The sequence below is a fragment of the Sciurus vulgaris genome (genome assembly GCF_902686455.1).
Source record: "Sciurus vulgaris genome assembly, chromosome: 2".
Classification (NCBI taxonomy): Eukaryota; Metazoa; Chordata; class Mammalia; order Rodentia; family Sciuridae; genus Sciurus; species Sciurus vulgaris.
The window spans coordinates 34,099,507-34,122,252 of record NC_136462.1 but is presented as its reverse complement, the minus strand read 5'-3'; the positions used below and the strand labels follow the sequence as shown (position 1 = coordinate 34,122,252).

The window sequence follows — 22,746 nt, the reverse complement described above, 5'->3', positions numbered from 1 at the left end:
GCTTTAGGAAGAAGATTTTCTTTCATTACACTATCTTCTGTACCCCATGCTTCATACATACGGCTAAAGTGATCACCAGTTTAGATAGTGACAACAGCGATCTTTCATTAGCCCTACTCAAAAATGGCGGCAATATAAGTATACCGGGCTATAGATCGGTTGTAACCCGGAAGTGCCCCATTAAGGAGGGGGCGTGAGACAATCCGGAAGTGGGTGTAATGAAGAGGTGCCACTTGGCGGCCATGGCCGCTGTAGTATCTGTGACTCCGGGTCAAGGCCCGGCGGAGTGGAGTATCATGGGCAGCATCGGGTATAGGGCAGAGACAGCTTTGCATCAGCTTTGCTGCTGAATCCCGAGGACCCATCGTTTAAGACCTGCAAGACTTCTTTTCCCCCTTTAGAATTGGAAGGGAGTTTGCTGGGATTGGTGGACTAGTCCCAGTCCTGGTGGGGGGCGGATCACCAGCTGGTCACCCTAGGTAAACAGGGGCGCGGAGAAAACGCACAGGTTCGCTTGGGTTTTCCTCCTTTTCCTGCTGCTACTTGGGACGTTGTCTGTAGAGGGAGTGGGCCGTTGTGCCACCCTCATTCCAACGGTTGAAGAAATCGCTCTTTCGCACAAATTTCCCACATCTTTTAACCCACGAGAATCCAGGAACTAAGACTGCTCAAAGTTTTCTCCGGTGCTAGTATCAACAAAAAGGGGCTCTTTATAAGTACATTCAAGAGAAAGAGGTGCCTCGTGAACACATCTGCAGGTGGGGAGGCCGAAAGAACTGGAAAGCCCACTTTGTTCCCTTGGAACCACCACACGTTAAGCACCTTTTGAAGCCTCTGGAATTTTGAAGTCTGGTGGTGGTGGGTGAATAAAAGAGGGCAGAATGGATGATTTCATCTCCATTAGTCTGCTGTCTTTGGCTATGTTGGTGGGATGTTACGTGGCTGGAATCATTCCCTTGGCTGTTAATTTCTCAGAGGTAAGAAAGTCTCAATTTTCTGCCAGTTTATCAGGATGGCTTCTAGAAGTAGTGATAGTTGCCGAGGGAAGCTGCTTCCCTAGTTAATCACAAAGCTAAAGGTCTTATTAAGGAAGACTCATTGTTAAAAGATACAAAACATTTCATGATAGGAGCAAGTCTCATATTCAGCACTAGAAATCTTATCCTGGGAAGAGGGGATACTCCACTGGAGACCCTGGAGTATTCTGAATCTCCTGAAATTGTCTAAAAATATTTGGGGCTCTGTGCATATTCCTGGAGAGAGGAGCTATCACATTTCTGTTGATTCCTAAAGGTTTCATGAATCAAGGTACCAGGTTGTTATGAAGAAAAGTGGAAAATATTATTTGTTCATAAGTTTAAATCAGTGTATCAATGTGATGATTTCTCTTTTTGGGAAAATCAAGCAGATTTTTTTGATAATTTTTCTCTTTTTAGGGAAACTCAAGCTAAGGCAGCTTTTTTTTTTTTTTTTTTAATACTGTACTACAGTAAATTTAGAAGAAAAAAAAAAACTTTTTTTTTTTTTTTTTTTTTGGTACTGGGGATTGAACCAAGAGGTGCTTTACCACCACTGAGCTAATCCCCAGCCCTTTTTGAGATAGGTTCTTACTGAGTCCCTTAGGGCCTTGTTAAATTGCCAAGGCTGGCTTTGAACTTGTGGTCCTCCTGCTTCAGCCTCTCCAGTCGCTGGGATTACACTGTGCCTGGCTTAAATTATATTGTTCTTCATTTACATTTCCTTTCAAAGAAGCAGAGCATTGAAATGAATGTCCTTAGTTTGTTTTCACATCTGCTTAGAAATGAACCTTTGTTAATGTTTTGACATTTTGGTTAATTTGTTAGGTTATCATTTCTTAAATATCAGTGGGGAAGAAGGATAGATGAAAGTGTTCGGCGAAATGCAGATAGGTGGTTTAAGATTGTCATAGAGAGTTAAAGTACACAGGGGCTGGGGAGATAGCTCAGCTGGTAGGGTGCTTGCCTCCCAAGCACAAGGCCCTGAGTTCGATCCCCAGTACCGAAAAAAAAAAAAAAAAAAAAAAAGTACACAGGGTTCAAAAATTTGGGAAGAAAAACTACTACATTCAGAGGGAACGAGATTTAATGAGTTTGCCCTAGAGATCAGCAGTAAAATAGGCTCTCGCCTCAATGACAATCATGAAAATGCTTTCAAAGGAAAGGAAAGTTATGGATGAAGTATGAGGTAAGCCTTGAAGGAACCTAAAGAAGAGACATTGCTGGTGAAGAAAATATTCTGTGGGTGGGAATGAAGGGATGAGGGATTTCAAGTTTGAGGAAAAATGAAGCCCATAGCCAGATGGAAAAGAGGCTTGAATTGTTGCTGCTCCTTTTCTATCTGAATTCCTCAGTATCTAATGATAACGTTACCCCCCATTATACATGTTACTTTACTTCACTTAAACTCACCAAGGTACAGAAGAGGAAACCAACAGACAGATTGTAAACTTGGGCAATATCAAGTATATAAGTTCTGACTCAGAGCATTCTTAGCTACTCTGTCCATTGCACCAGAAGTACATAGTACATGTACAAGTTAGCCCATGTACAAATTCAGCCCACAGACTTAACTTTATTAGATAGCAGAATGTTTAGTGTTGCTGTTTTTTACTTGTATTCTCTCAAGGCAGCAGTTCTTGGAGGCCTGTGAAGCCCACTTTACTCTTCTGGGTACCTACCTACCTGCCTGCCTGCCTGCCTAGTACTTTATGAGCCTGCTGTCTACCCTCTAATATTAAAAATGTTCTTTTAACTGCATTAGAATTGAATTGACAGTATTAGATTTAGCATTTGTGAGATTGAGTTGGTTTTTATTTTTAAAGACTTACCAAAGTAACATTTATGAAGAATTATGATTAATTCAAATAAGCAAACTGGAAAGCATTTTTTTGTTGTTGTTGTTTTGTTTTATTTGTTGTTTTTGAAATGGGGTTATATTGTTTCCTGGGTTGACCTCAAGCCCCTTGGCTCAAGGGATCCTTCTGCCTCAGCCTCCCCAAGTAACTGGGACTACAGGTGTGCACCCTCATATTCTGCTAAATCTTTTTAAATTTCCATACAGTGCTTTCAACTTTTCCAATTTTAGTATCTTCTCAAACTTTCTTGAATATCCTTGAAAAATGCAGGTATGTGCTATTTTCTTTTTTACTGAAAGGAAATGTCTACATGAGTGGTGTTATTAACCAGACCATTAATAAAAAATAGTAACCCATGACATTCATGGCTTTCCAAGTTGATAGTCAAGTGGTCTTTTCCAGATGTAGGTCTTAAAATGCTATAAATCGGCATTCACAATATTCATTTATTATGATGGAAGGAGCAATGCTTTTTGAGCTGTTTAAATGTAAATAAAAGTTATATAGAACTTAGTCAAAAACATTTTAAAAATTCAAGTGACGTTTTCCATCTCCTTGGAGCTAAATTTTTTTTTTTTTTTTGCTTTTGATGCTACCATTATAGATTGATATGTCACGAAACTAGCAAGATCATAAATAAGCTTCATTCATGGGGGAACTGAGAAGCACAGTTACTCCCTAAACTCCTAAATTGGCTAAAAGACTTACCTTTTTAAGGCAGTCTAGCTTTTTTTAAGGTCTAGTGTTATTTATGAATAAGAGAAGAGGAGCAGGTGAACCTACTTTATTTTATAGTTCATTGTCATTTCTATGAAAAGATAGGCCTTTAATTCATGTTCTTAATCTTGCTCTCCTTTGTTGTTCAATACTTTCTTCTTCAGAATTTCTCAGAGCCATAATAAAGTCAGATGACCAATCAAACCATTAATTATGGCGGGGTTGATATTTAGAAATGTGTTAAAATCAAGTAGTTTGAAATTACTGTAGCAGAGTCACAGGAAGAGGTGTGTGTGATGTAATTTCTCTTTCACTTTCTCCAACATGCCTCACCTCAAAACCACCCTTTTTTATACTTTTGTGACTTTCTTTGCCGTTGGATCTAGCAACTGTACCATCGTGCCTAAACAATTCACAAAACAAAGGAGGAAAAAAACTCTGATTTTTCAAATGCAGTTATAAATGACTATGATAATTAAGTTGCTAATTTTTTTCAGCATATGGGAAGGAGAAAAGCTAAACTTGTAAAGGAGGCCAAAAATGAGGTCCTGTCTGGTAAAGGAGTTGGACACCATGTGATGTTTTTTAGAATCTGTTGCAAATGAGCAGTTTTCTTTGGCTCCGCTCTTAATAACAATGCTATATAAATAGGTTGAGAACCTAGATTACCTCTACAAACTCAACAGCTGCTCTGATTGATGAAGAAAATTAGTTACAAACAGATGGCCAAATTGTGATCTTAGGTTCATTGCTAGAGGATTATTTTTGTTTTAAATTTCTGTTCCAATCCAGACCAATACATTTGTAAAAATGAAATGAAGTAGAAAAAAGGCATGCAGACTATATGCCCATGAGTATTGTTACTGTATTCTACATACATAAAATTATTCCTATAATTGTAATGATCCTATTGCTATAATAATTTCTAGAGACTTCCAGTTTGTGAACTTCTCTTATTGCCGAGCAGTTTGGGTTGTAGTGCCACATTTTTCATTGTTAAAACAGCCTAAGTTCATAGGCAGGTAAATGAAAGTAGTGCTACTTTTAAGATGATTTAAAAATTTAGTATGATTAATAATGCACTAATTTCAAAAGGAACTGCCCAAGACTGTAGTTCCAAATCAGGGTCACTACTTGAGTGAGCTATTTAACATCCAAATCTCTTCTTTTAGAAAGCCTCCAGGATCATGGTGAAGATGAAAGGAAATGATACAAGCACAGGGCTTAAGACTATGTGCAGAACATAGAAAGAACTTCTGAAAATGTTGAGGAGGATGCTCAGTACTGATTATGAAAATTCTTTTAGGAGTTTCATCTTTATAACTGTTTAGATTTATAAGTTATAACTCCTCCCTCCTGTTCCTTCTCCTCCCAGTCTCAGAAACTACTCAGCAATTTGTTTGGAATTCAAAGGTCTTGTTTTGGGATTGGCAATCCTATTCAAGTGTTCCACTTGGAGAGGCCTGGCTTTTCCTGTAACCTCCCTGTTTTATACTATTTTTCTTAACACCTGTCTTTTTTTATTATACTTATTTCCATTTTAAGCTTTGTTCTTTAACATTTTAAAGTTTTATTTTTGTGTTCATTTATAATAATCAATTCTCTCATAATTGTTATCTTTGGGGGGTTTACTTAACCATCAAATCAAAGCTTACTTGTTTGAAGAACAAATTTGTTTAGTGTGTTTTTTCTCCAACTGGTTCTCTGTGAAGTAGGTTTGACAAAGTTGTGTTTTTAAGGACTTTTGCATTGTCTAGTGTAATTAACCTTTTTTTCTCTTATCTGTTTGGAATTTTATTATTTTTTAATTTTTTATTTTTTTTTCATCTGGATACTTATTTTCAACCAATAGCAACTGAATTAGATTCAATTCAAATACTTTTTAAGTGCCTTCCACATGCCAGGTTCTGTGTTAGAGTCTTGGATATACATTCCATCCATATTATCTCATTTGGTATTCTTTTTTTATTTTATTTTTACAGACTGCAATTTGATTCATTGTACACGAATGGGGTATAGCTTTTCATTTCTATGGTTGTGCACGATGTAGATTCACACCATTCGTGTAATCATATGAGTACATAGGGTAATGATGTCTGTCTCATTCCACCATCTTTCATCCTCCTGCCCCCTCCCCCTTCTCATTTCCCTCTAGGTAATCTAAAGTTCCTCCATTCTTCTCTTACCCTCCATCCCCCTGGAATTTTATTTCTATCTTCAAGATTTTAAACTTTGCAATCTCAGTAATTTTATCCATATCTGGAAAACAGTCAGTAATGTGTCTTTCCTAGATTGAACTGTAGATTATTGTTTTGTAGGGATCTTTGGTTGATAAAATGAAGTTTAGATAAAATAAAATCTGGATATGATCTAATTTGATACTATTTTTCTGAAAAATTTTTTTACAGGATACAATATGAAAAAACATAATTAAGACTTACCTACCTAATAATAGTAATAGCTACTGTTCATTGAGTACTTATATGTGTTATTTTATTTAATCCTTTAGATAAGACAAGGAGATACTGTTATACCTCAATTTACAAATACACATTCACAAGCTTGGAGAGGTTACAAACTTTTGTAGACGTGAGATTTGAAGTTAAGTCTGTGATTCCCAAGGCCAGAGCACTTGACCACTAGATGACATTGCATCTCTGATGGTCACTCTGTAAAGAAGAAATAAAAATATGATCTATCTAAATTAGTACTTTTAGTTCCTCAAATTAGGAACTTTTAAAAAATTTTTTTTTATTGTTGTGTTATAGATGGATAGAATGCCTTTATTTTATTTGTTTATTTATATGTGGTGCTAAGGATCGAACACATGCTAGGCAAGCACTCTACCTCTGAGCTACCCCCAGGCCCCTAGGAACATCTTTAACAGCACTACATTTGCCTTCCATAACATTTATCATGCCTTGTGCTAGTTGGTGTCGCAGAATGTGAAATTCCAGAGGTAAACAATCTCCAAGTACTAAAATCTGTAAGAAAAAAAAAAAAAAAAAACAGATATGTTGTAAATGCCCTTTAAATTAACACCTGCTGAATTGGACTCTGAAATAGTTCCCATTGTGAGCTATCCAAGATTAATTTCACACTTGACATCTTTACAGTTCAATCAAACCTAAATTGTACTATTCAAGAAGTGATTTCCTTTTTGAGGGATGAAGGCATGAAGTGGATTCAGAATGTTTCTGACAGTCTTCTTAATCTCTTTCCTAATTGGAGAATTTAGAGATGTGACTGTTGTGAATGATAATGAGATTTAAGATCAGTTTGGAATTCCAGGTAACAAATAGTAGTGCTAAGTATGGCTACTGATATTTTATTGAAGCCTACGAGAGAATTATAGAAACTGTAATCTTCCTTGAATACTCATGTTCAATTTCTAATTTTATTGAACTGGTAATAGTATTTGTTGGGCTGGAAATTTTTCTGTCCCAATTATGTGGGTTTTAAGATGATGGTATTAAGACTGATTACTAGGTAATTACATTAAACTATCCATTGCAAGCCCTGTATTTATTAGGGCTCAATTTTCTATTTAAAATACTGTATCAGCTTCTACACTTTGTTGTACATGTCTTCCTTTCCTTTTCTTTTTGGTACTGGCCGTCTAGCCCAGGGCCTCAGGCATGTTAAACGAGCTCTACCACTTAGCTATACCTCAGCCACTTTTTTTAAATTGGTGGGATTGAACCCTAGGCCTTGTGCATTCGAGGTGTGTACTCTACCACTGAGTTCTATCCCCAGCCCCCACATTCATTCTTGATGCATTTGACAAAGGCATATTGGGGAAAGACAGATGCTAGAAGCAAAAATAAACACTAAACAATGGAATGGGTTTGATGAGAAGCAATTTAACATGCTACTTAAGAGTACAGATTCTGGGTCTAGACTTCTTGGGTCATACCTTGGCTCTGCCATTTACGGGCAGCGTGAACCTGGGCAGATTACTTCTAGGCCTCCGTTTCCTCTCTGTAGGGTGGAGATAACAGGAGTGACTATATCATGGGATTGTTGTAAGTAAATATAATAGAATAGGAATGGTACACTAAATACTTAATAAGTGTTATTATAATAATGAGGAAGGAGAAGAATATTGGTAGTACCTTTCTTGTATAGAACTTGGCCATCCAGAAATCTCATTAATCTAAACAACCAGAAAGTTTTTAATTAGCCAAGTAGCCTGAAGAGTAAGCATTTTATTTGCTAGAGTGCCAGTTATCAATTTATTGCTTCTCAAGTCCAAATTCACTTTTCATTGACTACACTGTAAAAAATGCATCTGGGCTTGTTAAATATTTTTTCTTCTGCCAGTTGGCAGGATGTTAAGCCTTGTCAATAGAGGGTACTGGAGAGAAATTATAGAAGGAAGGGGTTTTCCCTCTGGGTTTTAGCATGTTGCTTAGCACCCTCCTAGGCAGCTTCTCTGGCACCAAATCCTATAGTGAGGAAACCTCCCTTACAATGCACCCAGCTTCCTGGGTGCAGGCATGAGGAGTTGTCATTCTCCAGGGAGACTCCCAGGAGACAGCTTCTGCACTGTGGGCAGCTATTCAGGCCCCACACTCCTGCTGCACACATATCCACCACCCCTGCCCGCAGTTGGTAGTTTCTGCTGGCACCCCTCTCAGGTGGTTTCATAGAAGCATCTGCAGCATGACAACTTGCCCGTCAGCAGCTTTTCCCAATACCCTGGGGTGCAAATTTTTGGTGCACTGTGTATGCCAAACAACTCGTGTTTGCGAGTTGCTAGTCTAGAACCTCTAGAGAAGATTATCTGATTCCTAAGCCATCTGTAGACTAGGAACAGGGAACTAGGAGGGTGTGGGAGCCAGCAGAGGAAATAAGTCACAGCATACTTCCAGGCAGGAAAAGACAAAACATTCCCAATTATCACAAAACCTCAAAGTGCAGTTTTCCCCACAGTACAATCATTAATAGTAACTACAGTGTCAATTTATGTGTCAGGTTCTATGTTTATTTTAACAGTAACCTTGAAAAGGAAGAATTCTTACCTGTTCATAATATGAAGAAACTGAGCCTCAAAGTTTAGTAGCTACAAAGCCACTGTTTATGTGACCTTTAGTTAAATTAACAATTTTTTGAAAGGCCTGTTTATATATAACAGAGGCAGTTTGTGGAAAAATTTAAAAATACTACAATATATAATAGGAAAATAAAATCACAAATCATAACATATAAAAAGATACCTGCCTCAACCTCCCAAGCTGCTGGGATTACAGGTGTACTCCACCGCACCTGGCTAGTATGGATGTTCTTGTGTCTAAACTATGGCCATATTTCAGATTATTTAGAATGATAGGGTCAAAGGGTATAAATGTTCTCTTTTTACTTTAATATTATATTTGGGGGGTGCTGGGGGCCAAACCCAGGGCTTCAATTATGTTAGGCAAATGCTATAACACTGAATTATAGCCCCATCCCAATAAATTCTTTTTGTTTTGTTATTGTTTTTGTTTTTGTTTTGGTACTAGGGTTTAAACCACTGAGCTCATCCCAGCCCTTTTTAAAAATATTTTATTTTGAGACAGGGTCTCTCTAAGTTGCTGAGAGTCTCACTTAATTTATAGGGCTGGCCTCAACCTTGGGAATCTCCTGCCTCATCCTCCTAAATTGCTGGGGTGACAGCCTATGCAACCGTGCCCCTAAGAAGTTTCTCAATCTGTCTATTGCTAATTTTAAAAATGCATTTTTCCAATAAATGCAAATGACACTGTATCTTTACAAACATCAAGTATTATTCATTTATTTTTAAAGCATTTTTAGTTGTAGATGGACACAATACCTTTATTTATTTATTTTTATGTGGTGCTAAGGATCTAACCCAGTGCCTCACTCATGTGAGGCAAGCACTCTACCACTGAGCCACAACCCTGCCCGAGTATTATTCATTTTAAAAAGTTTACTGACTTGAGCTGGGTGTGGTGGCGCATGCCTGTAATCCAAGCGATTCGGGAAACTGAGGCAGGAGGATGGCAAGTTTTAGGCCAGTCTTGGCAATTAGCAAGACCCTGTCTTAAAAAAAAGAAAGAAAGAAAGAAAAAGAAAAGACTGGAGATGTAGGCAGTAGTAAAACACCCCTGGATTCAATCCCCTGTACTCTCTACCACCACCAAAAAGAAGTTTACTGATTTGATTATTTTTATCAGTTTGCTCAGTTCAGTTAGATACCTTTTATATTGCTTGTTATTACCTCTTGTAGGAGGTAACCAGCTGGACTTGGTGGCACATACCTATAATCCCAGTGACTTAAGAAGTCTGAGGCAGACTGGGCAAACAGGTCTGGAGATGTAGCTCAGTGGTGCAGTACCCTTAGTTTCAATCCCCAAGAACGAACAAACACACACACACACACACACACACACACACACACACACACACACACACAATTATGTAACCTTTATAAAGTCCAGTGAATCAGGAAAGGGGACTCCTATATGTCACTAGCCAAATGACTTATGTTGAAGCATTTCACTTGAAATGTTTCCCAAATGTCTGAGTTGTTTTCTTTTTCTTGGAGTGGAGGTGTTTGGTGTTTGGAGGTGTTTTTATGCATGCAGCTGATGATGTTGAAGAGAAGTCATAACAGCATCAACTCTGTACCAGGTGAGATAGTATCCAGCTGCTACACAATAATAGTAATAGTAGCACCTCCCAGAGGAGCATGTTAAAACTTACTTAGGAGGGTTCAAGAACTTGGTCAGCTTTTCACAGCTGCTACTTAGAGCTAGGGAGCTTCCCAGCATATGTTTCAGTTACAAGGACTTGAACAAAATTCAGATCTGTGTTTTCTTGATTTCCTGTTACTAACACTTAACAGCAGATACTGTAGTGACTAAATTAATATTTAGGAAACATCTCCTTGAAGCAGGCTTGTTTTGCCAAGCATGGTGGCACACTCCTGTAATACTAGTGGCTTGGGAAGCTGAGGCAGGAGAATTGCAAGTTTAAGGCTAGCCTCAGCTATTGAGGCCCTAAACAATTTAGCAAGATCCTGTCTCAAAATAAAAAGGACTGGGGATGTAGCTCAGTGGTTAAGCACCCCTGAGTACTAAATCCCCGGTACTAAAAAAAGGGTAGGCTTGTTTTTAAAAATATGGAGAAAATCTTTATTGCCTCTTCAGTGCTTAGAACTTTGGAGGAATTTATCTTGAAATAAAGAGATGTACATTTGATTTTCTTCTTCTTTTTCTTCTTCTTCTTTTTTCTTTTTCTTTCTTTTCTTTTTTTCTTTTTTTTTTTTTAGGAAATTGTAGTTTATGCTTCACGTATTAAAATGGGGATGGGAAAAGCTATTTTCAATATCATGAGCTTTTAAATTGTTGGCCTATATTTAGTTGAACCAAATAATTTCTTGACTGTTTCTATGAGCAGGAAAAGAAAAACCATTTAACTACTTTGGTGTCTGCCAAGAAAATTAAAGTGACTTCAAAGCTTTGCGCTGATAGTTAATGGCATCGAGTGCAAGCTGTTGTCTTAATTAATACAGCTGGTCGATCCTTTGGCTCAGTCAAGCTACAACTGTGAAGTTCTAAAATGAGATAACATAAAACCAATGGCATTGCACAGTTCATGCTTCTCTTGAGGAAATATTTCATCACTCTGACAGAAACTATTGCTTTGGGAACTCTCTTTTCATCTTGAACTACACTTGGAATTTGTAGTTCTCCATTTAAATATCCCCTTTTAGTGATTTACTATAAGCAAAGGAGAGAACCTGCCAGCATTTTGTTAACTTTGATAAACACACAATTTGAGATTGAATCCCAAGTTGTGAAGTTGTGTGAAAGAATACAGTTACACAGATAATATGGAACCACATCTCCAGGCTTGAAATATATAGGTTGAGTCTACTGTGACTTAGCTTTAACAAGATTCCCCCCGACCAAATAAAAATTGGAACTGCAGCCCTCATCAGTGAGCTTGGTTTTTGTTTTGTTTTTGTTTGTTTGTTTTTTGACCATAGTTCTTTTCATCAGAAGTCTTACCTCTGTAATATTGGTCACTATCAAAAGACTCAAACAATTATCAAGCTGATAAAATTTTGTAGTACAATTTTTATATTGCTTTACCATATGAATAAATACATATATAATACATATATTTGGAATAATGACTGAAAAGGGTTTTGAAGTCCTTGGGAAAAAATAGATGTCACTGAAGATATTTGAATTTATTAGACAGATGACAGTTTTGTGTCATGTACATGATGGAATCCTTTTATGGTCTTTTATTAAATGTATGTTTATTCCTCTGAGGCAAGTCACAACTCTGAATCAACTAATTATTTAAAAGTCTTGATATAGTTTCAAGGAATATGTTAGAATTATTTCCCAGCACAAGTATTCTAAAGAGGACGTCTCCAGTACCTTGCATGGCTGGGCATGTAGTTCATTCTTTCAATTTAGGGAAAAACATCTATGTGCCAGATTCTGTCTGTAAACTGAGAACTAAGCAATAAACAAAAAACAAAAATCTGTGTCCTAATAGAATTTTGAAGAAAAGAGACAAATAATAAAGTGTGAAGAGATTCAAATTCATTTGGTAAATTAATGTGCCTTAATTTCAAACTGAACTATAAACATGACACAGTAATTTTACCCCACACTGCCTTTCTCCCAGGGAAAAATTAGAAAGTTAGATGATATACTCATGTTTACCAGGATGATCTCGTCCCACAAACTCTCAAATCCTTTGTTTCTGAATGTTTTATGATATGATCTCATGCTTGCACTTCGATCAGTGTTTTCCAGGTTTTTGGATTTCACAGCCAGTAATATTTTTGAAATTTGGGAGAATTGGTACAGTATTGCTTGCTTTTAATTTTGGCAAGTAAGGACACTAAAATATTAAAACAAAAACTATTATCACCAGTATTTCTTAAAAGAAAGGACATTTTAACATCAAAAAGTAGGCTAGACAATCTCAGAATAAAGAATAGTTCTTTACATTGGAAAGATAAAACTTTATGAAGTACTCATTTTTCTTTTTTGTCATGTATCTTTAGAAATTGTTAATAGAGAACAATTATAACTAATTGTTTGGATTTTCCTCTTAATGTTGCTAAGGGATTTTGCTGATTCACACCATTTGAAGAGATCATATGACTGTTTTTTTTTCGGAGAGAAAAATTTATGTAATGGACTGTGTGTTTTGTGCTGTCTGGTGGACATTGTTTTGGAATGGTACAGGGCAGTAGAGTGCAACATCTAATCACCTGTCTACCATTTACTACCTTCACCACATAATATTGGGTAAATCACTTCTCATCTGTGGCCTTTGATTCTCAATCCTTGTATTGAAAGAGGATAATTTCTTACATTTTTTAGCTCTTAAACTTGGATTTTAGAAAGCTTAGGTAGGTAGTTTCCTTCTTTTTAAAACATTTGTCCTGTGTCTCTAAAGATGAATAAAAAGCTTTACTGGGCCTTTGTAAAAGATTTGGACCTAACTTTGGTTCATATTCCTTCAGCTGAGAGCATTTAATTGTCTACATGTGATTAACATAGGAATATAATTTTATGTCTATGTACTTCAAAGATTTACCATGATATTTTTTTGTAATGGCATTAGCTGCACAGAGATTCAGCTGGTTTCTAGCTTGGTAGTACTTCTGGGAAGTAATTCTGGGAAATTCTTAAGAAAATTTCTGTTACAGTGGATAAATATTCAGATATTTGGTTCATGTAAACAAGTTAATGGAATTATGGTAATTTCCCTATGAAACAAGAATATCTAAAATATTAGGTTATTTTGAATTACTAAAATTAAAAGGCAGCATGTAGGAAAATAACCATTTACTTAGTTTAAAATTTTTGTTTGTAGTCCTCATGGATATCTTTAAGTTATCCTGTATAATTGTTATCTCTCAGTTATCTTTTCTTCCCATCAGTTATCTTAAATGGTACACTTTTACTTGTAACATAATTCATGGCAGGAACCCATCAAAAACGCATCTCTGCTCCTACCTTTAAGACTTATCTCTTTGTAGTCCTTCGTGTGATACAGTGTACAATATCATGAAGGTAAGGGCCTACCAAATTGGGGATTGATCCAGAATTGTGAAGACCACTGGTTTTGCCAGAGTTATTGACATAAAAATTGTGATGGGTTATTTTTAAGGAATATCTGAATGACAGCTGTGATTGCTTAAGGACAAAATTTGGAAGTGCTTTTTGGTATTCTACATAGACTTCTGGCCTTGGTTTCAGAGAGCTGCCGTGAAGAAGGCTTCTTAAAATTGACTAGTTCCAAAATGAATCAGTCCTTTCTGAGATCCTGACTGAGTCAATTATTGCCAGTTCATTTTTGTTTTATAAATATATAATTTTATAGAATGAAAAGGGCAGACCTTAATATAATTTTATCAATTTAGTAAATGTTAACATACATCCCAATCAAGATTTAGAGAATTTCCATCATCCTTGAAAGTAACCTGTTTCTCCCCACCTCGCTCACCAGAAGTAGCCACTGTTCTGATTTCTGTCACCATAGATTACTTTGGCCGCTGAAAATTTCATAGAAGTGGGCTCATACAATCATACAATACATATTTATTTTGTGTAAGACTTCTTTCACTCATATATCAGGAAAATACTTTTGAGATTCATTCATGTTGCTGTATGTAGCCGCAGTTTATGCTTTTTTTTTTTTTTTTTGCGGTGCTAGGATTGAACCCAGGGCCTTGTGCTTGCAAGGCAAGCACTTTACCAACTGAACTATATCCCCAGTCCAGTTTATGCCTTTTGATTGTTGAGTTATATTTACTTAAGTATTCCGTGATGTATTTACCCAGTCTCATTAAGCATCCATTCCAGATTGTGACTCTTATTTAGGCTTTTATGAACATCCTTGTACCAGTTTTATGTAGACATGAGTTTTTATTTCTCTTGAGTGAATACCCAAAAGGGAAATGCTGGTTTAACTTTACAATAGACCAGTTTCCCAAAGTAGTTGTAGCAGTGTATGCTCCCAAATGTTCCAGTTGCTCTATATCCTTCTCATTATTTAGTGTTACCAGTTTCTCTAATTTTGGCCATTTTAAAGTGGGTATGACGATTGGTGGGATTGTGAATTAACACAACCACTATAGAAATCGCTACGGCACTTCCTCAAAAGACTAGGAATGGAACCACGATATCACCCAGCTATACCCCTGAAGAATTAAAGTCCGTGTACTATAGGGATACATCCACACCCATGGCAGCACAATCCACAATAGCCACATTATGGAACCAGCCTAGATGTCTGTCAGTGGATGAATGGAGAAAGAAAATGTGGTATGTATACACAATGGAGTTTTATTCAGCCATAAAGAAGAATGAAATTATGACATTTGCAGGAAAACCTAATCTTTTGTATTTTGTGTGACAGGAGGCAGTCTCTCAGAGAAGCCAGAATAAAAAGGAAATAATTGGAATCAAGTTGGATTAAAACCATAGAATAATTTTAGTGTTGATATCTAAATGCATTTTTTCATCATGAATAATATATGTTCATTATAAATTACAAATGTTTTATAAATTGTATAATTGTTACCTATCATGCTTATACATTATGAAGTAAAAATTTGTTAAATTTAATGTGTGCTTGTTCTACTTTTATGTATTCTTTTTAAATAAGTACGAAATTATCAATACATTCTATTTACCATCAGCTTTTTCCACAAAGTAACACATCATGACTTCCTATATCCGTGAATAGACATTGAGATATAGTTTTTCTGACTGAGTGCTGTGGTACTATGATGAAGTATTACACTTTAGTTAGCTATCTCCTTTCTTGACCATTCAGATTCTCTTAGGTTTGCACTCTTAATAAGGGTGGTGGTCCTCTTTGATTAGTTCTTTCTTAAGATCAATTTCAAGAAGTGAAATTTCTGAATCGAAGAATTCACTTTTTTCAAAACATTAGGGAAGGGAGGGTGGGGCATGGGAAGGAAAAGGGGGAAAGAAGTAGAGAAGGGGAGAGAGCATCAACAAGAATTCACATTTTTGTGACTTTAAATCTTTTCTTTTCTCTTTTCTTTTCTTTTCTTTTCTTTTCTTTTTTCTTTTCTAGTACTGGGGATTGAACCCAGCATCTCCCCCATGCAATGCAAACACTGGACCATATGGGATCCTCCTGCCTCAGCCTCCTGAGTAGCTGGGACTGCAGGTGTGCACTACTGTGTCCAGCTACTCATTATTTTAATTGGAATTAATTATTCATTAAGCTGACCATTTTTCATGTTTGCTGGCCATTGTAGGTATTGGTCTCACAAATATACAGTTCATAGTCTTGATTATAGATATTTCACAAACTGTTCCCCATTCATTAATCAGTCTTTTCAGTGGTCTTTTTTTTTTCTTTTCAGGAGCGACTGAAGCTGGTGACTGTTTTGGGTGCTGGCCTTCTCTGTGGAACAGCACTGGCCGTCATTGTGCCTGAAGGAGTACACGCACTTTATGAAGATATTCTGGAGGGTAAGAAAGAGAAGATCCTTATTTGAGATATGTTATTGATTTAGGAAGTTGGCAGGAGAAGGAGGAAGCTTAGTGGTATTTTGTCTGAGCACAGTTCATGTTTACCCTAGAATTCTTCCCTGAGAAGGGTTCTTAACAGTTATGGTTTGACACCTTTGACATTGAACACATCTCTTAGCAGTTTGTGAATTGAGTACTCTGGTTCATGAATACTTACTTAATATTTGTTTACAGTAATTAGTAACATCCAGTTCTTTATGACAGAACTTCCTCTTTTTTTTTCAAAATGCCTGTGTTTTATTTATTTATATTTATGTGGTACTGAGGATCGAACCCAGCTCACATGTGCTAGGCAGGTGCCCTACCACTGAACTACAACCCCTGCCCCCTGATGGCTTTTTTCTTTTCTTTCTTTCTTTTTTTTAATTTTTCAGTTGTAGATGGACACAATACCTTTATTTTATTTATTTATTTGTATGTGGTGCTGAGGATCGAACCCAGTGCATCACAGGTACTAGGCAAGTGCTCCATTGCTGAGCCACACCCAGCCCCTGACAGTTCTTTTTAATGCCACTCAGAAAATTCCTAATTCCCACATGGTAATGGTTATATTTTTAGTGATATTTAAAAAAAAATTTTTTTAGTCATAGATAGGCACAATATCCTTATTTTATTTATTTATTTCTTGTGGTGCTGGGGATCAAACCCAGGGCCCCACATGTGCTAGGCAAGCGCTGTATCACTGCGCTCTATCACATGTGCTAGGCAAGCGCTCTATCACTGCGCTCTAACTCCAGCCCCCTTAGTGATCTTTAATTCAAAAATTTATAGATATGCACATTTGATTCAAGGACCTTTACAGTAATCATTGTCTATAATCGAGATAGACCAAATTGATGAGGATAACTAAAAAATTAAAGAAACCTTTCCTGACTCTCATAATAATAAGCATAGAGAATGTCTAGTTTGGTTAGCTTGGTTCACTTATCAGCTAAGTGATTTGGTCCTTCACACCAACTCAAACATCTGTTTGATTCACATTTGTGACTCAGTAAAATCAGATTATCATATTCATGAAACCTTTTAGTTACCTCTGAAGGATTGAAATTACAACTAAGTCAGGGAGCTGAGTTCTTAAAGGCCAGTGTCTACTAGGTATTAGGAATAGTATGAAGAACTGGGCATGGTGGCATACACCTTGTAATCCCAGCTGTGCAAGCAGAGGCAAAAGAATCCAAAATTTGAGAACAACCTCAGCCACTTAGCAAGACCCTATCTCAAAATTAAAAAAAAAAGGGGGGGGCCTGGGGAATGTGACTCAGTGATAGAATGTTTGCCTAGTATGTATGTACAAGGCTCTGGGTTCAGTACCATTTAAAAAAAAAAGAAAAAAGAAAAAAGAATAGCTTAAAGAGGTAGGCACCTTCCAGGTTTCTTTCTAAAAATAATGTAACACATACTTTTGGGCTCTAGGTAGAGGAAAAGAACCTTGTTCCTGCATCCTTTCTCTAGAATGATGGCACTTTTATGCCTGGGGCATGAATATGGGCATGGTGTTTGATGGCCAGAGTGGTAGAGAGATTACATATGAGGACTGTGGGAGTCTTATTGTGAAGTAGGACAGGGGCTGAGGATTGTTCAGCTTTAGGGAAATGATCATAAGTCAGGAGCCCTAGATCAATGGTTGCCATTTTTTTTTGTTATTAGCCTACCATGAGGGAAAAATTATTTACATGCCCTATTTCACTGATTTACTGTGTACATTATAAAACATACTTCTAAAATAGAAAACTTTTGAAGTCTGACATTTAAAATAAATGATATAGAAGATCAGTTATTTTTCTTTCATATTCCAGAAGATCATCTTGAATTTTTCTGAATTATGATTATTTCACTTAGAAATGACCATCCTAGTGTACTAGAGAACATTCAGAACATACCTAAATAGACAATTCAAAATGTTTTTGCTTGATGTTGGAACTACGGAAGAATTGCAAATGGCAGTGTTTCCTAAACTTGTCTAATGATAAAAGTTCCATGAGGAAGGGGTACATTTTACAAGCAATTTTCTGCCCCCCCAACCTAGACCATTGAATCAGAATCTCCAGGAAAGGGGCCTGGGAATATTTATTTTCACCAAGTTGTCTTTGATTCTTATTAAACAAGTTGGGGAAACACTGGAGTAGAGGAATGAAGTCCTTCAGTTGTAGTTTGGGGTGTGTGGGTGTATGTGTGTGTATGAAAGAGAGAATGCCTACACTTTAATAACCATTCGAGACATAAACTATGATCCACCTTGATAAGATTTTGCATACAGTATGAAGGTTTATATTTTGGCATATGCATGGATGTTCAATAGTTCCATCTTCATTTGTTGAAAAGAACATCCTTTCTCTTACTGAATTGTCTTTGCAACATTGTCAATAATCATTGACCAGATTTGTGTTGATGTATTTCTGGATTCATTATTCTGTTTTTCATTGATCTATGTGTCTATCCTTCATCAATACTACATTTTCTTGATGGCAGTAACTTTATAGCAGCTCTTAAAACCAAGTGGTAAGTTCTTCTGACTTTGTTCTTATTTTTCAAATTTGTTTTGGCCTTCCATGAAATCCTTTTGCCTTTCCATAAAAACTTGAGATTCAGCTTGTTATTGTCCAAAAAAAATAACACTGGGATTCTGATAGAGATTGAGTTGAATCTATAAATTTGAGGGAAAACTGATACCTTAAAATACTGTGTCTTCTGGTCTATGAGCACAGTATATCTCTCCATTTATTTAGGTCTTCTGTGATTTCTTTCATCAGTGTTATTTTTAGCATACAGATCTGTATATGTTTTATTAGATTTATGCATAAATAGTGCCTGTATTGAAATTGTAAATGATACTTTAATTTTTTTTTTCAATTTCTAGTATTCTATATAGAAACTTGCTAAATTTACTTATTAGTCAGAGATGCTTTTTTGTTGATTCTTTGAGATTTGCTGCATAACGAAATCACATAATCTATGAATTGAGGTGGTTGATGTTTTCCTTTCCTATCTGCCTTATATTTTCTTTTATTATTGCACTGAGTGGATTGTCCAGCATGAGACTGAGTAGGATTGAAAGCCTACATTCCTTGTTCTCATTCAGTCTTTCACCATTAAGCATGCTGCTCTGATGTTAACTGTGGTTTGGTTTTTTGGTTTTTTGGTTTTTTACTCTCCACAGATGCCATTCTTCAGGTTAAGGAAGTTCTGTTCTATTCCTTGCTTGCTGAGAGTGTTTATCTTGAATGGATATTAAATTGCATCTGATGCTTGTTTCAGTCTGTTAATGTGACTTACAGAGATTGATTTTCACACATTGAACTACTATGTTTGCTTATGCCCCCTCCCCTTGGTCATTATAGAGTATCTTTTTATATATTGCTGGACCAAATTTGCTAGTTGTTTGTTAAGGGATTTTTATCTTCATTCATGAGGAATATTGGTCTGTGGTTTTATTTGCTAATAATGTCATTATATAGTGTAATGGTTAATTTGAATTGTTAACTTGATTGTATTAAGAGATGCAGATGATCAAGAGGCTTCTGGGTGTCAGTGAGGGCATGTCTCAGAATGCTTGGAATGTGGGATAATGAACTGAAGTAGAGATCCTCCTAAGTGTGGGCAGCACTGCCCCAAAGGATGGTGGCTTGGATGGAATTAAAGTTGGAAGAACAAGAGAGCAGATGCAGATGAAGCTCTACTCTTCTTGAAGGGGTTCTTGATTGTGGCTTCGATCGTCTGAGGATATCAGACTCTCGCTTCTTTACTTTTCTAAAGCAGACCCTGCCAGATAGTTTCCAGAAGCCTTGTTCTCAGACTAGGCTAGTATTGTTAATTCTTCTTGTTCTTGGGCTTCCACCTCTTGGGCTGCATGGCTGCTGGTTCTTCTATATCCTTGCTGATTTTCTCCAACTGCAGACAGCCATTGTGGACTGTCCAGCTTCTGGTTGTGTAAGCCAATCTAACAAATCACCCCTTTTCATAATCATACTTCTTGTTGGTTCTGTTCCTCTGGAGAACCCTGACTAATACATATAGTTTCAATATCAGGGTAATGCTAGTAGCCTCAAGGTTGGGAAGTGTTCTTTTCTCACTTATATTCTGGAAGATACTTACAGATTTGATATTTTTTCCTTAAGTATTAGGTAAGTTTTCTATGTTGGGTGGTGTATAACTATAAATTCAATTTTCTTGGTAGATAATAAGACTGTTCTAGTTACCTATTTCTTCTTGAGTATGCTTTGGAAGTTTGTGCCTTTCAAAGAATTGATTTTTTCTTTTTTTCCAGATTGAAGAGTTTAAGGGCATGAAGTTTTTGGTAGTCATTCCTTAAGTTCCTTTAATTGCAGTGAAGTTTTCTCTTTCATTCTTGGCATTGATAATTTGTCTTTTCTCTTTCTTACTTTCTTACTTACCGACTGAGCTCTCTCCCCAGCCCGATTTTTCTGCTTTCTGTTTCATCTATTTCTGTGCCTTTTATCTTCTTCCTTTTGCTTGCTTTGGGCTTTTTTTGCTTATTTTTTTTCAAGTTTCTTTAGGTTAGAAGTTTATTGATTTGAGATCTTTCTAATGTAAGAATTTAATGCTATAAGTTTCCCTTTAAACACTGCTTTAATTTTAATGTGCTACATTTTAAATTTTCATTTATTCCTTTCAACTTCATCTTTTACCTATATATTATTTAGAAGTGTATCATTTAAATATGGGCAATGTCCTGTTCCCCATTCCCCGCCCCATGCCCTTTTTTTAATTGCCGATTTCTGGTTTAATATCATTTTGGTTAGAGAACAAATTTAGTATGATTTGAATACTTATAAATTTGTAAATATTTTTAATGGTCTGGGATATGGTTTATCTTGTTAAATGCTCAAGGTTCACTTGAAAAAAATGTGTTCTGTTATTACTTGGTGGAACGATCAATAAATGTCAGTTGGATTGATCCACAGTAGTGCAAAAAAAAAAGTCAAGTTGCTTGATAATGCTTATCTTCTATATCCTTGCTGATTTTCTGCTTATTCCATCTGCTATTGAGGTAGAATATTAGTTTCCAAGTATGAGCATGGATTTGTCTATTTGATCTTTCATTTTATAGTTTTTGTTTTATGTATATTGAAGCTCTTTGGTCAGGTGCCTACCCATTTAGGATTGCTATGCCTTGGTGAATTGGCCTTTTTAATCATTATGTAATATCCCCCTTTATTCTCAGTAATATTCTTAATGTAGCCATCCAGTTTTCTTTAGGTCAGTGTACCAGCATATTTGGTGGTATATCTTTTCCTGTCCTTTTACCTTTATTCTATATCATTTATTATATTTAAAGTAGATCTTTTTATAAATAGCATATAGTTTGATAATTTTTTTAAAAATTCAGTTTGACAATTTCTGTCTTCTGATTGGTGTTTTAAAACCAGGGGTCAACAAACTTTCCGTAAAACATCAGATAATAAAAAATTTAGGATTTGTGAGCCATGGGTTATCATTGGTACTATTTAACTCTGCTGTTGTAGCCAAGTTCAGATTCTCTCCTTGGTTATCTTTGTTCTTCTTTTGATCCTATCCAGTGTCTTTACTATTACAGATATTTTTCACTTCTAAAATTTCCACTTGGTTACTTTTTATAAGTTTCTGTTTCACTGCTAAGGACTTCCATTCACATGAAACGTGTTTACATCAGAAATCCTAGTTAACGTAGTTGCTTTTAAGTCTTTGCTTATTCCAATATTTGTCACAGTAAGGTTGAGTTGATTATTCTTTTCCTTTGTTAATTGATCAGATTTTCAACAATTTTGAATTGTTTTCCACATATTTTGACCATTCTAGTTTGAGACTCTGGGTTCTGTCAAAATCCTCTGGGGAATGTTTATTTATTTTGTTTTAGCGACAGTTAACCTGTTTAGATTCAAATGTCAAGTTCTATCTTGCCTTTTTTTGGCTGATGGTTCCAATTTTAGTTCAGTTTTAAAGATTTGGCAGTGCAGTTTTGAATGTGTGCTGTCCATGCAGAATACAGGTGTGAGCCTGGGGCTTGAGAGTTTACACACCTAATTAGGGGGCCCCTTCTCAGCTCTTTCCTTCTGCACAGTAGTTCTTTCACACCCTGACTTCAGAGGACTCTTCCTGGACCTCTGGCCAGAGTTTTTTCTTTATGAGTTTTAGCTACCTGTGCTGACACAGCTGCTGATTTGCCCCTCAGGGCAAAGTGGCAGTAGAAAAGACAGGACGGATAACCAGGTCTCACCTCACTCCATACTCTTCATACTACTGGAGTCCCCTTATCTAGTTGTTCTGGGAAGAATGATGTTTTTTTCCTTGGAGTTTTAGCTCATGTTGCTGCCATAAAGTTCTACAACTGGACTTACCTTCAAGGCAGGACCAGAAAAGAAAATTAAAAAAAAAAAAAAAAAAAAAAAAAGAAGAGGAGGAGGAGGAGGAGGAGGAGAAGGAGGAGGAGGAGGAAGAAGATCCAGAGAACTGGGGCTAGTATGTGTGAGGGACTGGATTTGATCCTTAGCACCACATAAAAATAAACAAATAAAGGCATTCTGTCCATCTACAACTATAAAAAAAAAATTTTGTTTTAAAGACATAGAACAAATTTCTTTGGGGGGCAGGGGGGAATTCCTG

The 22,746-nt window shown here is 36.4% G+C and overlaps 1 protein-coding gene across 1 annotated transcript in view; it reads left to right on the top strand.

Annotated features, from left to right (window-relative positions):
• The first annotated feature begins 193 nt into the window (after positions 1-193).
• Positions 194-22,746, top strand: part of SLC39A9 (solute carrier family 39 member 9) — a 54,341-nt gene continuing 31,788 nt past the window's right edge. Inside the window, exons 1-2 of the mRNA XM_079127131.1 lie at positions 194-977; positions 15,978-16,086. Of these exons, the coding sequence (XP_078983257.1) occupies positions 882-977; positions 15,978-16,086 (205 nt within the window). The 5' untranslated portion in view covers positions 194-881. The remainder of the gene's footprint in view (positions 978-15,977; positions 16,087-22,746) is intronic.